The sequence below is a fragment of the Podarcis liolepis genome (assembly GCF_965112155.1).
Source record: "Podarcis liolepis genome assembly, chromosome: 1".
Lineage (NCBI taxonomy): Eukaryota > Metazoa > Chordata > Lepidosauria > Squamata > Lacertidae > Podarcis > Podarcis liolepis.
This window is the reverse complement of record NC_139554.1, coordinates 137,999,569-138,015,702: the sequence shown is the minus strand read 5'-3', so window position 1 is coordinate 138,015,702 and position 16,134 is coordinate 137,999,569. Positions and strand designations below refer to the sequence as shown.

At 42.6% G+C, this 16,134-nt stretch overlaps 1 protein-coding gene across 2 annotated transcripts in view; it reads right to left on the bottom strand.

Moving 5' to 3' along the window:
- The window catches only part of ERBB4 (erb-b2 receptor tyrosine kinase 4), a 796,937-nt gene that overhangs the window by 152,800 nt on the left and 628,003 nt on the right, over nucleotides 1-16,134 (bottom strand). For both annotated transcript variants that reach the window (XM_083472043.1, XM_083472044.1), the window contains 3 exons: nucleotides 8,272-8,365; nucleotides 7,621-7,775; nucleotides 801-875 (listed from right to left, as the gene is read on the bottom strand). In XM_083472043.1, coding sequence (XP_083328169.1) covers nucleotides 801-875; nucleotides 7,621-7,775; nucleotides 8,272-8,365 — 324 coding nt within the window. The remainder of the gene's footprint in view (nucleotides 1-800; nucleotides 876-7,620; nucleotides 7,776-8,271; nucleotides 8,366-16,134) is intronic.

Below are 16,134 nucleotides of genomic sequence, written 5' to 3'. Positions count from 1 at the left end.
GCTCTGAAAGAATCAAGTGTATTTTAAAATCAAACAGATAATTATCATAGATTTATTAAATTAGGAAATATTCATGTAACTCAGATGAACTTTGCATATTTTGTAAAAGCTGGTATCAACCAGCTATGTCTGTGTTTGGTACTGGGGGTGGGGGAGAGCAGGGAATAAGAGGGGACAACAGTTATTCATGTTATCAATGTCGAATTTCAAATTCAATAAATATAGATTTCTTTTTAAAAGAGAAATACTCACAAACTTATATTTCATTTTTGCTCTTGTGACTGTCCCCTCTGCCCAAGAATCCTGGGTACCAAAGTTTGACAACAAGGTTTAGAGTTCCCCATGGACCACCACAGTGGTACCTCGGGTTACAAACAGTCCTGCTTACAAACGCTTCGGGTTACAAACTCCACAAACCTGGAAGTAGGTGTTCCGGGTTGCGAACTTTGCCCTGGGATATGAACGCAATCTGCTTCCGGGGCCGCGGGAGGCCTATGTAGGGAATGCGTGCCTCGGGTTAAGAATGGACTTCCAGAATGATTAAGTTTGTAACCTGAGGTACCACTGTACTCTCCCTCACAAAATGATTGGGTGCATCTATACCTTCCTGTATTCAGTTACATGTGCTTTCGTCACCTTAAGCACTCTGAGGAACTTGTGAGGAGTTGCAGACAAGAATCAGTCTGCACACTGGCCAATCCATTTTCCAGAGCAAACTGGTTAGCACGATTCTCCCCTACTGTATAAAATATAGAAAAGGGCAAGAAGAAGAACAAAAAAGCAGGGATGACGGATGTTACCTAGCGTGTTGTAGTAAAGTGGACTGGCGTGTCCACGGATAGTAAATGCAGTCATGACTAGAGGGGCCTCTACACCTGCAGGCAATTACAGAACAGAAAATATCATTCACCATTCACAGGGGCCATGCACACACAAGCGCCTTTGCCCACACATGGAACATGGGAGGTGTGGCAAGAGGAGCAAGTGCTCAGCAAGTACCTATCCATGAAACCAATGCAGTCCTCCAGGCGTGGGCCTATGCACCTGCAGCAAATCCCGATGGAAGGAAGGAGAAAGAGAGAAAAAACATGCATTAGCCATTGCGTAGGCAGCAAAACAAAGACTCTGCATTCTGCCTTGGTCCAGGCAGTTGGTTATCATTCTCAGAATTAACCAAGTTGTCATGAAATCATTGCTGGGAACATTTTTTCAGTGCAAGATAACAAGCACCAGAGAACAAAATGAGCCTGGCCAGGCTGTGGTTCTTGAGCTACTTACCTTCTAACAGTTCATTGTGGCATTGTGGAAATGACCAAAGACATGGTTTACCTGCTAAGGTGAGAGACCTACCAAATGCTATTTTCTCAGAGCAGTTGCTTAATCCGGCAGATTGATAGACAGGCATTAGTGACTGCAACAGGGGGTTAAAAGACAAGAGACACACAACTAAATCCATTTTAAAATCTTGTCTTAAATAGCAATCTGAGTGGGAATGTGCAATGAACCTAGCTGTTGGCAGATTCCTTGTTCTTTCTACTTCATTTCTTACCTTGTTTTCATTTGACAAAACTCCTATTTTTATTTTTTCCATAAAAACTGCCAAAACAGGTGTCTGCAGTTGTCTTAATAGATGAACTTAACTGTATCCTACAGAAACTAGGTTCAGGTAAATTATAACAGCCATGGAAAAGAAAGCTTCCTCTGGGGTGTGAGGTCTGGTTTTAAACACCACTCGGGTATTAAAAGAAAGAAAGAGGATTCGGATGGGCGCCTGGCAGTTCAGTTGTTTTGGGCTTCAAGTGTTTGCATTTCATCCAGCCACTGACCTTCTGGCAATATTTCTTCTTCACATGCCCTCTCTGCAGTTCCCATAAAACTGTGCTGATAACGAAAGAGGATGCAAACTTCTACAGTTTCTCTTCTGTAGCACATCAAAAGAAGCAGAGCATGGAGGCATTCTTTAGCTATAAAAAATGCCTTCTATGGATGCCGAAGAGTCCATTAGCCATCTAGGGAGCTAGCTGGCATAAAAGGGGAATCTCTCACCTTGGAGTCTTTCTCGCTTTTCTTCTTCACATATTCTCAAAGCTTAATGAACATGGTTGCATTTTGGGGGGGGGACCTCACCTGTTGTCTAAGTTGACAAAACCTTTCAATTTAAATGCATAGAGCCTTCTTCTGTTTTGTACGTTAGTTTTTTTTGGAAAGAAATACACACTTCAGAATAAAGGAAGAATAAAATAAAACAAAACACCCTCCTACTTCTGTTGAGTACCTTCACTGATCTAACCTGATCTATACACGTAAAGGAGAAAGAGAACATTGTGCACTGCAAGGTGATGGAATGTGTTCCTTAGTCATTGTTCTCAAAACGCTCACATTCCTTTTATTCTTGAAATGTGCCTACCGTACAAAACATCTGAGATGGGTTTCAAAGGGTGCCTATGTATGTTGGTGACAGCTTTCCACACACAGTGTCCATCTCATCCAGCATTTCTGGCTGGCTGAGGAACTTGAGTGCTGTAATGAAAGAAAAGCTCTCCTGCACATCCAGGGCAAATCCACGGGGAAACTGGAAAAACACAGACTTGCAGAACAGAGAGGAGCTGGCACAGTTTTATTGAGGGTGATGGATATACTATACAGGACATTCCTGAATGAAATGCTAGCATCTAGGTTTTTTAAAGTGCTGTTCTGTTGAGTGGCATAAGGAGAAAAGACCACCTCCATCATTTGAAATGTCTACTATTGGCTTCAGTGGGAATCAACTTATTGATTTGGAAGTGGGGAAGGGTACTGCCGTTTCCTCATTAATTTGATCTTTTAAAATAAAAAATCCACCTTAAAATGCAGTATTTCTGTATTTAAATTCTTAGATAAAATTCTCTCAAATATGCATTTCTAATCTCAAAATATGCATTTTAGAATATATTTTATCTGAGTGATACAGGCAGAGATTAGTGAGGACAACAGTGGGCTCACAATTCTATGATTCTGTGTGGCTCAACCCCCCTCTGCCTTCGGATGCCGTGCTGTACTTACATACAACAGTGCATTCTGGGTGAACTGAAATGGAGGTGGGGGCAAGGTCAGTCACAGGAACCTGGTGCCCCTGTCTGTGCCAGGCAAATACAAAATGGGATTCCTTGCTGGACCTGGTGTCAACAGTCATGGACCCTACTGGAGCAACATGGCTCCAGGATTCGCTTTAGCATGCCATGTGCTGCCACTGAGTTTGCTGGTAAGTGCAGATCAGGTCAGCACTTGTAAATATAAAATTCCTCAAGAATCTCTACTCAGAAATCATTGTTCCTGTTTAACTGAAATGATTCCTATTTTTGTGCTTTTTAAAGCTGTTTTTCTGCTGTTTTTGTACATCTTCTTGAGACATACATGCAGAAGGAAAGTAATTATTTGGTAAATAATAATACATGAAGTAGCATTCCAACCATTCCTATTGTGGGCCAAATAACCAAACAGGTATCACATTCTGATCACTGCTGATATTATTTCCATTTGCTTTGTACAGGGAGGAAAGAAACATTAAGTGCTGATTTCTATTGTGAAGCCAGGAAGCTGGGGGGGGGGGGCATTATGAGTTGGAAAATGAAAAAAAAGGGGGGGGAGAATACTAATTCTGTCTCAGGGCATATCTAAATGAGTGCCTGACAGATGAGACATTAAATCTAGATATCTGGAGCATTCATTATGACCACTCAGTTTCCTTTTAATACTGAGTGACAGAAGTACATTTAATATAGGGAGCAATCTTCATAAAAGTATGAAGGAAAGTGTTGCTGAGTGGTACCTTGTTGCATTTTTGTTTTGTTTCGTTTAGCCATAAGATTAATATATTCCCCCCATTTAGCTGCTTCTTTGTTCATCTGAGTCTAGGGTATTCTGAGTGGTGGCAAGATACCATGTTTTACTTTTAATAATGCAAAGATCAGGAAGTTATCAGAAAGCACATTACACTGAACCAAAGCCAAACCACCTGCTACAGAAGGTAATTTTCCAGGGTTTCAGAGTAGGCAGAGAGAAAGTTGGCAAAATTACTGCTAATGCTGTCATTTTTCATGGTTTGCCAGTCCTAAGAAAAACCACGTGTGAATTCTTATAGGAAGGGCTAGCAAAACAAAGATTCCTATAGCAAAAGCAGCAGAACTGGGGGATTTGTTCCATGTGCTCCTTTATGAAGAGGGATACACATTTCATTCTCCATAGCCTCCAGAAGCTCCAGCAAAAGAAATAATTCATGACACAACATATTGAAGAATATTACTTTTGCCTGGAGAAATTTCCTTCACTGTCTGTCTGATTGTAAGGACTGAATTTCAACTTACAAATGGGTTTGGCCAACAATTTTTTTTCTGGTGCTGCTCGCATGCTCAACAGACTGCAGAAATTTAGTAAGTTATTCTCTCCTCCACTCCCCTCATCACAGAAATAAAGGAGGGAGAAAAAATTCACCAGCTAAATTCCTACATGTCAAGCTGTACTTAAGGCTTAGGAGCAGAACCAGTAAAATCTTTAGGAGCCTACCTATATAAATGGATAAAAAATAAACTTTGCATGGCACTATCACTATATGAAGCATTGCCACTCCTTTCCATAATGAAATAATAAATGATATCATGTCCTACATGAAATCACATTATCTCTTCTCTCGTAGCAAGTGAAGAGCAGACCAAGTGTCTTCACTTCATTTCACATCTTAGCTAAGCTACCTGGAGCAGTTTGCAATGTCACAGTTCCATCTTGAGTTAAAATGTAGTATTTACATGTTACACAAACATTCTGTTAATGGAGGACACCATTAGAAATGCTCTACACCTTTCTCTCTCACCCCATATCTGTTCCGTTGCTTCGTTCCAATAGTCTCCCAATTTTCTTATTATATAACCCAGATTTTAAAGGGCCAAATGGAAGATGCCTCTGCAACAGATTCTGGCAGTGTCTCTGCGATCTTACTTTCATTTCCCTAATGGCTCTGTTGTCATTAGATTTGCAAAAACAGCAAAAGGTCTCATTTTGAATGGCAACAGCTGTTGACATCAACATTTTATTGAATAATTTACTGGTTTAATTTTAGCTGCAAAACAATAAAAGCCTCTTGTGAATGATTATTTTACAGGACGAAGATTTTGCTGTTGTTGCCTCTTGCTTTTGGTTGGGCATAGCCAAACTGGCTCACTGCAGAGAAACCATCTTTAACTCAAGTGGCCCATATTAAACGTTCGCAGCTCACATTACTTCAGCTGTTGCAGTGCCAGGTTTCTTTATGATTATGCTAAAGTCTATATTCTGCATGCTGAACATTGGCATTTGAATAGGCACTGATTTAGAGTCTTTGCTATATGTAATGCAAATCGTGTAAAAAATAAGCAAGGCTCTGACTGTAGATCATTTGCCTCCAAAGATGGGTAGAGGAAGCTGGCTGGGACCATAGAGCTGCCGGTCCCATTTATCAGTTGTTGTCTATGTTCATAGCCCTCTCCTTTAGAGACCAATTTTCTCTAGGGGCTGGGAGGGAGAGGAGAGGGGAAATGAGCTGATGAGAAAGATAAGAAAAATGGAAGGGATGACTCCATGATTCTGCTATCCCCTCAAGCTTCCTCTGCCTTGGCTCTAGGGAAGTCTTCAGAATTCTTGCCAGTCTGAAGCTGGAGATGTCTTAAGTTATGTTCAGGTGTGTCCTATGAAAGATAGAGCACCCTGAACCAAGTCAAGTTACTAAGCATAATGCTAAGCACTGAATGAGCTATTTATATAGCAGGTAGTGCTCTGCCACAGACCAATGTTGCTTTCTGGGTAACCCAGATATCACTATGGGCAGATGCTGCTAAAAAGGGTGAAAGATTATGCAGTGAAATGAAGTATGGGTCAATCAGCAAGCCCAGTCTGCTTGATCTGGGCCACCTTGCTTGTGCGTGTATGTGTGTCTTCAATGGTTCATTCAGAAAGTAATATTACAGTTCTTCAGCCATAAGCACTAGCTAACGAAAAGCATCCCACTGAAGTCTTCTGGAAGCAAGTCCTTTATTTTTAACAATGTCCCATGACATCTGCTCAGCAAGCATTACCAACTGAATTATGGTACTCAGAACCAAAGGGAAAGTTCATAAATAAATATGAATGAGAGTTTCTGTATTTGTATTGGGGTTGCTTCATCCACAAATGTGCACCATTCACAAGGGACATTCAACAGAAAACAAGAGCCATTTTAATGGGTTTAGAGGAGAAGTGCTAAACACTCGCCATTGGAACATAACAACTGAAGCGGAAATGTAATCACAGATGCCTAAAAGCAAAACCTTAGAAGATTATGTTGTTTTCCAGATATAGATGGGGATATTTTTCATCAAACAAACTATTTTGGTCACACTTTATTAAATTAGTACAGTAGCTGTATAGCTGTGGTATATGAAGGAAAAAATAGTGAATGGATATTCCAATGAAAGGCATAATCTTTATACATTTTTATAAAATCTCAAAGGTCAGAGACATTCTAACAAAAACTGACTTCTGCATTTATAATGGCGCTATCAATATAAACAGCATTTTACCAAACTCAGGGACCTAAAGAGTTGGGTATGTTTAGCCTGGATAAAAGAGGACTGAGAGGAGATATGATCGCCATCTTCAAATATCTCAAGGAAAATGGAGCAAGCTTGTTTCCTCCTGCTTCAAAGGGTAGGACCTGAACCCATGGCTTCAAGTTTTAAGAAAGGAGATTCTGACTAAACATCAGGAACAACTGCTGCTCCAGAGAAGCGGACACGGAGCAATGGATCCAAACTACAAGAAAGAAGATTCCACCTAAACATTAGGAAGAACTTCCTGACAGTAAGAGCTGTTCGACAGTGGAATTTGCTGCCAAGGAGTGTGGTGGAGTCTCCTACTTTGGAGGTCTTTAAGCAGAGGCTTGACAACCATATGTCAGGAGTGCTCTGATGGTGTTTCCTGCTTGGCAGGGGGTTGGACTCGATGGCCCTTGTGGTCTCTTCCAACTCTATGATTCTATGATTCTATGAACTTTCTGACAGTAAGAACTGTTTGACAGTGGAACAGACTCCCACAAGTGGTGATGGACTCAGCTACATTGGAAATTTTTAAGCAGAGGTTGGATGGCCATCTGTCCTGGATGCTTCAGTTGAGATCCCTGCATTGCAGGAGGTTGGACTAGATGATCCCTGGGGTCCCCCCAACTCTACAATTCTATTATTAAAATAAACTATTTTAAAGTACCATTTTGCACACTGGCATCCATGCAACCTACACACACACACTCACTCTCTCACTCTATGGTACAACCCAGTCAAAGTCAAGCATGAGCTTCACTTTCCCAGTGAAATCACGGAGTCTCAAAATGCTTAACTTAGAATGTACCTGGCTCTGTGTATATATTGCACAAATACCTACAGACTCACACAGACTCATATTGTTAATAAAATCCAATCTACAAATATAAACAAAATGGCAAATTAAGACAGGCAGGCAAGCATACATTTCTTATTCTGCAGATATTTTTTAAAAATATAACAACACACATTAACAATATTTTAAGCAAACATTGGGAAATATGGGGAAATGGCCATTACTTAAAGTATATAAGCTTACCCCTGAGTACAGTTTGGATGGCAAGAGTGACATTCACGGTCTTCATCAGCATATTTGAATATGAAGCTGTTTGTCCCTTGTACACCATCAGGGCACTTTTCGACGCAGTTGGGGCCATCTTTAAAATGGAAGCACTTGGTGCACTGGTCTGCTCCCTACACAGACAAAAGGAACTACAGTGTTCAGATCTCTTTCCCACCTTGGAGCTTCCCAGGAGCTACTGAGGATATACCAAATATAGTGACCAATTTCTTTTGAAGCGCAAGATCTCTTAGTTTCTTCATGGGATCAACTGCGTTTTTACTTTCATGGCTCATATTGAAGCCCTTGAAAAGCAGCAGGACTGCCTGCTTCCCATGCACTGCTCGCTCCCCCCAATTCAAGAACTTGTACTGGATTTTATTTTTCTTTCTTTGAAGGAGATGCAAGCTAACACTCACCCAGCCCTGTTTCCCAACATAACAAAGCAAAACAACCCCCCCACCCCCAAAACCCTTAATATAAAACTTAAAACACATTTGTGGTTATGTTTTGGAGTTTACAACCAGCCATTTGGAACAGTTAACCAAAAAATAAAATATAATTAAGAGTAAGGTATATGTAGCAGCTATCTGTTATGGTATAATCCTGCTGCCTCCAGATTGTTCTCACCGGCCCCCGGCAGGTGATCCTCCTGTTGTCCATCTTCTCGCACTGAGGGTCGCACTCCACGCAGACAGAACCATTTGCAAACTCCCTGTATTCCCTGTGGAAAGAGCAGGCGGGTTAAAGATGCTGGAGGGTCCAAACAGTAACTGGGCTGGTTCAGTTTCTGATGCAAACATGGCTGCTCTGCCAGCGAGGACACTCATCTCCCCTGAGATTCCTGCATTGCAGGGGGCTGGACCAGATGACCCTCGGGGTCCCTTCCAACTCTACAATGCTATGAATCAATGATTCTACCAAACCCATCTCTCCTCTGGTTTTCTCCAATTTACTTCCCACAAAAATATTGGTGGCTTGACGGCTGAGAAGACTGAGAATGAAGATGTGCCCCTGCTTTTTGTTCACAGTTCCTAAAAGCAAGGATACTGAGAGATTTTGTGTAGTGTGTGAAACTCTGGGCATGGAAAAGTGGAGGCAGCACCTACCTAAATAAAAATACAAGTTTTGCAGATCCTGAAGAGGCTGCTAAAGGTTGTGATGAATTTGATCACCACTGGCCTAAAGTCAGCCAGAATGATTTCCTCCATCTCATGGAACTGTAACTTTGGCAACTTTTTTGTTACAACTTAAACAACTTCACAAGTTTTCTCTAGGGGAGAAAAAGCCTTATCCAAATGCTATATACAAGAATTATCTCTGAGCTGCCTCTGAATTCATCCGTGTTAACGTGGTGCTGTGGATGGGAATTGTGTAGGACTATTAACCCCTGCCTTTCCATCCTGAGAACAGTTTCAATGACTCTGCCTAACACCAGGCAGACCTGAACTGGCCTACCAGTTGCCCATTCAGTTCCCAAACCCCTCTTTGCATACTAGATAGGTTTGTGATTCAAGGACTCTCCACCCGCTTGGGGATAAGAAAGAGACATGGACACAGTATATTAGGTTAATGGGCTAAAAAAGGTCACAACTTTACAGCATGTGAGAGGTATTGGCTTAGGCATTGGATAAAACAAAAGAGCGTGACTCCACCCCCTCAGGGAGGGGTGAGTCTAACAAGGGTTAACCACCAGTGGGAGGAGCCTGTTGTTGCAAATCCAACTGAAAGCTCCCCCTGATGTCACCGGGGGTCGTGCCATGACCCTAGCCACCAGCAGGGCATTGGACAGGATCCACGACCGCCAGATTCCTTTACCGGAATACCCATAAAGTGGAGGGGTAGGCGATGGCCACACCCTGCCCTCCAATACACAAACATATTCCAATGACTAACCTCCAATACCTAAAAGTTGTGACGATTTGCTATGAGGTAGGCGAAAAACCAAGTGGCTGGTGCCAATTTGCCAGTTGGATAAAAATTCCTACCAGGCCCCTTGGACAACCAAGGCAACCAACCACAGGTCCATATCAATGTCAAGAACCAAGCAATGAACTAAAGGGAGGGTGGGTGGGTGGTCCGATGAAAACCAGCAGCGGAATGAAAGGGAAGTGCTGCCGCGGCCACATATGAGTGGCAAAACCCCGCCCCCAAGCCTCCACCTGATTGGTTGGCTACTTCAGGGCGTGGCACGGCAGCCAGGCCATCTGGGCAGGGACTGGAACGCCCCCTGCCAACGCGGGAAATGGCTCCTGCTCACAACTTCTCCCCTCTGTAAGGAGGAGAGGCTTTGTTGCAATGCGAGGGAAGACATTGGGACAATGGCTGAAGCAGACTAATATTGTCTCCCTGCTCAGTTTTCCCATCACTGGTGAGTCTCCATTAGACAGATAACTCTAATGCTAGGTCTTGGGTAGAAGTGGCTCCTAGTTAAAAAAACACACACACACAAACCACCCACCCACCCATTCTATTAGAGCACCAATTACTGGACCATACCGTGATGCAGGGCTGGGGAAACTGTGGCCCCCCCAATGTTGTTAGAGCCCCCCAGCTCCAGCCAGCTCGGTCTATCAGGTAGGGTGGGAGTGCAACTCCAGCAACACCTGAGAAGCCTCAGGTTCCTCTTTGCTGATATAACACTGTTTAGCTTTCACAGTTCACTGCTACCTAGGCACTGTACCACCCCGGCTGCTGGATAGAAGGGGAACTGCAAGCAATTTCAGCCAGTGTCTCATATCACAGACCATAATCCTACTGGCCTGGGAGGATCAATCTGGTGCTGCCCAGTATAAAGACTCTTGGGTCTGGATACTTCCTCAGTCAAAGTAATGTCACTGTGGGACAACTGTTAGTTCTCACTAAGTGCACTACTGGCTCTCAGTCACCCTTTCTCCAGATGATGTCTGACCAGTACCTAGCTGGTTTCCAGCCTGTCCCCTAACCTGTTTTTGGACGGCCCACCTCCAAGGTTCCTCACTCCTGCAATAATTGGAGCCCCATATACTTGTCCATCTTCTTGTTTTCTTAATGTTATGAGATTTTTGTGTGTCAACTGAGAGTTTGTTTAGACCTTGGGTTAGAACCTGTAGGCTGAGAGGGAAGGTGTGTTAAAAGGAAAATGAAATGATATTGATTTTTTTAATATATGAGTAACTTTGTATTAATGTAACATTTTTATATGTGACTGTGGTTTTTTGGTAATATTTTGTTTAAGTTTTATGTTGCTTCAGTTTTCTGCACACCGCTTAGAGATATTTTTAATATATTAAGCGGCATAAAAATAATCAACCAATCAATTCAAGAGATGAACTGCAGTACTCTATACGTAACATTAGCAAACCACACATTTAATGTATCATCGGATCAGGGCCATCTTACCCATAGGCGCTAGGGGTGTGGGGCGCCGGGCTCTCAGGGGCGCCAGGCCCCGAGAGTTGCGTCCAGGGAGCACTGCAGGGGGCTCTTCTGCTGTGGGCGGCTCTGTGCCACGAGTTCGGGTGCGACTGAGCCAGTGAGACCCTGAGGCGTCAGGCAGCTCCGCCCTCCTGCGCACCTGGGACTGGGCAACCTGGGGGGGGGGTGCCAGGTGGATCTTTGCACCCCAGCGCCACATATACTTAAGACAGCCCTGCATCAGATTATCAGTTTTCATCAGTTTTAAGATGAGGGTCTCTCTTCCAACATATTTTCTCAGTCACAACAAACCCAATGCGTCACCTCCCACTCCCACTTGCCTGCTCAGGAAGGCACAAAAGGACTATCATGTATGAGTAATAATAAACACGATGAGATTCCAGACAGCCTGTGAACTGTAATGTTTTGAAGTGCTCATGCAGAGCTCATCTGTTGTTTTTTGCAGCACAACAGCAAGATCTGGTGAATGAGCCGAGAGACAGGCAAGAAAAAGAGCTAGCTGAATGTAAATCTGTTTTCTGTATGTACTTTTTAGAGTCAGTGTGTGTGGGAATTCTGTGCAAAACTGGAGAAACAGAGCCAACCCACCAATTTCCTACTTTCAATGCTTAGCCTAAGGCTGGAACTACACTCTGGTGGCAGACTCAGTTCGGTGAGTTGGAGTCTCTACTAAAAGGCTATAAAGTGTGGGTTAAACGGACTTCCGGGTTGGCACCTCTGGCAATGGCGGATTTCCTCCGATCGGGAGGAACCCGCTCCGTGGAAAACAGGGTCTGAACCGCCACAGCGAGGCGGAGACCCATCAAAAACCACAGGCGGGAGAAGCCTGTGGACGTGGGATTTGGCTGGCACCTTTGCGCCCCCTCCAGTCGTGGGGAAACCCTGTTTTGGGGATCCGGAGCGACGTGGGGTGAGTGGCACGGTGCTTTGAATCGACTGCTTCTTTCACGGAGTGAAGCCGCATTGCTGTTGCCAGAGAGCGCTGACTTTTTCCTGTGGACAATTGGATTTCAAACAACTGCCTGTGAGTAGAACGGAAAATTGGACTGTGAATTTTTTTTAATTAGGCACCGAAAGCGGGAAGGTCTAAACAGGAAGTCCGCCTTCCACTTTTTGTAGATAGATTGAAGCAAAGACACGGCAAGCTAGAGTTCAGAAAGTCGTTTGTAAAGGACTAAATTTTCATCATTTAAAATTACTGAACCCCCCTTGGAAGCAGGAGAAGAGGGGGAAACTTTTTTTAGACTGTTTAAACTTGCAGAAGAGAGAGTAAAGAAAGGTAATTTTCCACCGTCTTGAACCTGGGACCGGGGTGTCAAGACAGACGTTTTGGAGAAATTCATTGACTATGGACAAACGTTTTTGACAGATAGTTAAAAGAAAATAATAATAATAATAATAATAATAATAATAATAATAATAATAATAATAATAATTTATTATTTATACCCCGCCCATCTGTCTGGGCCTCCCCAGCCACTCTGGGCGGCTTCCATAGAAACCAAAAATACAGTAAAATATCACATGTTAAAAACTTCCCTTAAGGGCTGCCTTAAGATGTCTTCTGAATGTCAGGTAGTTGTTTATCGCTTTGACATCTGCTGGAAGGGCGTTCCACAGGGTAGGCGCCACTACCGAGAAGGCCCTCTGCCTGGTTCCCCGTAGCTTTGCTTCTCGCAATGAGGGAACCGCCAGAAGGCCCTCGGCGCTGGACCTCAGCGTCCAGGCAGAATGATGGGGGTGGAGACGCTCCTTCAGGTATACTGGACCGAGGCCGTTTAGGGCTTTAAAGGTCAGCACCAACACTTTGACTTGCGCTCGGAAACGTACTGGGAGCCAATGTAGGTCTTTCAAGACCGGTGTTATATGGTCTCGGCGGCCGCCCCCAGACACCAGTCTAGCTGCCGCATTCTGGATTAGTTGTAGTTTCCGATTCACCTTCAAAGGTAGCCCCACGTAGAGCGCATTGCAGTAGTCCAAGCGGGAGATAACCAGAGCATGCACCACTCTGGCGAGACAGTCCGCAGGCAGATAGGGTCTCAGCCTACGTACCAGATGGAATAGAATAGAAACATATTGATTCCATTGTTTCCTTTCGCTTTTAAAAGGAACAAAATATTGACAAAATATCTGAAAAAGGAAAACTTTGTTGCTAAATCTGCCTTTAAAAAAAAAAAGAGGAGAAAAAAAGACGGATACAAATAGAAATTGCTTCCCCTAGAGGGAGCTTGTGAAACTGTTTTTAAAGTTGAACTGGGGAGTTTTGCAGCTGTAAAAGATTAAAGATCGTGGGACCAGACTTCGACCTTGAACAAGAATGTGCTCAGAGGCTTTGGTGTTTGCCTTTTGCAAGACAAGTGCTTTATTGGAACAGTTACATGAGAAAATGGATTTGATGACAGCTGCGATAGGAAATTTTGGACAGGCAGTGGGTACCTATATAGAACCCACTCAGGAATTAATCCAGGAATGCGCTTTGACAGATGAGATGAGGGAGGAGGCTGTTGCTGGACCTCGGGTGGCAGAGATGGAGGGAGCTGTGGCCCAGCAGGAACATGAGTCGTTGGACTTGATGAATGAACCTGGAAAGAGTCAGACTTGGAGAGATGGAGTTCTGTTTGGCTTGGAGATGGGGGGCTGGATGGACCCCCCTATGCAGAGATGTTTTGACTTTTCAAGTCTGGCTTTAGGCCGGGGGGAGCTCGGAGCTGTGGGGGCCCCTAATTTTGGAGGGGCCTTGAAACATGCCTTTAAATATCACATGGATTTCAGTGTTGACTATGGAAAAGGGGCTGACTTGTCGAGAAGGAACAAAAATATTGTCAAGTTGGAGTCTCCCAGAGACAAAGTAAAGTACAGGTAAAGACAAAGTAAAGTACAGGTATAAACATGAAGAAGACCTGCGGAAGGGACATGGAAAAGACCTAAGAGCCTCGGATATAAGGTCACCAGGTTGATGGACTAGATGGATGGGACAGAAAGGACTGACAAAACCCGAGACCAGGAGAAGAGACGATGGATGAAGATTGGAAGAAAGTTTTAAAAAATTATTTAGAAAAGTATCGTAAAATTAATGAGTATTAGAAAAATGTTGGAATGAAATTATTTGGCTTTAGCAGAAATGTTAAAAAGAATTATGTAAGAATAGGTTATGGTTAAAATAATTCGGTATAAGTAAGATTTAAGTTTTAGGGTTTTTTATGGTAAGATAAGGTTAAAATAGATTAAGGTAATTTAATGACAGAATATTGCGAAAGATGGAAAGGATTTGCTGAGATAATTAACAACTAGAATACAAAAAAGGGAGGTGTGAGGAGGTCGATGAAATAAGTTAATGAAAGTTAAGGATTTGGGAATATTGGATTTGTTTTTAAATTTGTTGTATATTTTTGTTTTTTAACTGTGTTGTATTGTGTGTTTTGTTTTTTGTTTTTGATTTTGGTTTCTATTGATTTGTATTGTTTAATTGTTACTTTTATCTACTGTTGTCTTTCTTTTTCTCTTTTCCTTGTTTTTTCCTTGTTTTTTCCTTTGTAATTTTAAAATTTTCAATAAATATCATTTTTTTAAAAAAAAATATAAAGTGTGGGTTAAACAACAATTTGCAGCAGAGAAGTGGAAGATGGAATGCGGATGCTGAAAGTTTCCCTGTGTAGATAGACAGAAACTTTACTTGCATCAGCCATAGCAATAAGATAAAATATATTGGGGATAGAGCTAAATAGTTAGCTATACAAAACCCCACTTTCCCCTTGTGCTCCTGAGCCCCTTGGACCCCTGCTTTCCTTCTGAAATGGGAAGCAGGTGTCAATAACCTCAGTTACAGGGAAAGCAGCGAAAGGAAGGTGTTGAAGCATTCGCTGATTGGCGTCACACACTTGCACCTCTGTTGTAAAGTATATGCACTATGATAAAATGCAAGCTCTGTATAGTCTCATGGGATGGGAAGCACAAATAAAACCCCAGTTTAATGTTGGAAGAACAATTATAAGGATGTATGACTTGGTAATCCTAACTATTGCAATGCAATGATAAAAAATAGTGTTAAGCTGGGGAGGGGGCACCAAAGAAGAGCATCATTACCAAGAAGGACAATTATGAAGCATATAATTATAATTTCTTGAAACTCAACTCTTGGATATACATGAACAGTCTTTATTGTCTGCAGTGTTGTTCTTGTATATCTGGAAGGACACCTTCTAAAATTACACCTAGGTAGATTTTACAAAAAGGTTTTTTGCTACAGATTTTGAAAAGAAAATCTTTCAGGGAAATTGGCTATGATTACTAGATGCTAATGGGTAATTTGGACTTCTTTCATGCATCCTCTGGATAGAACATCTCTTTTTCAGGCCTCACATCAAAAAGCAGTTTAGTGCATGCTTAATTGAAGCATGTTGACTACTTAAGTTAAATACACTTTCTAAAAATCAGCCCTAAGTAGGGGATATACTTTTTGTGGTGTGCAGGGTTTCAGGGTACAGAGGTAAGGGAAAGCTGAGTGTAGTCAGACACACACTCTGGACTTTAAAACGGCCAATTTTGAAAAGCTGACGGAGCTACTGGGTGTGATGCCATGGCCAGAATTACTTACAGAGAAGGGAGTCCAAGATGGAAGGGAGTTTCTAAAAGGAGAAATATTGAAGGCCAAAACGCAGACAATACAAACAAGAAAGAAAAGTGGGAGGCATCGAAGGAAACCGGCGTGGCTGCATAAGGAACTTTACAGATGAGGTGAGAGTTAAGAAGGGCATGTATAAGAAATGGAAGAAAGGGGAAATCACGCAGGAGGAGTAGACACGAGTAGCCAACAGTTGCAGGGGGAAAGTCAGGCTGGCTAAAGCTCAGAATGAGTTCAGGCTTGAAAGAGAGGTTAAAAATAATAAAAAAAGGTTTCTTTGGCTATGTATGAAGTAAGAGGAAGAACAAGCAAGTCGTAGGTTCTCTGTGTGGGGAACATGGAGAAATGCTACTGGATGACAAAGAGAAGGCAGAACTACTCAACATCTACTTTGCCTCTGTCTTCACCCAAAAGGAAAGTGGTGCCCAACCTGGTGATAACAGAATAAATGATGT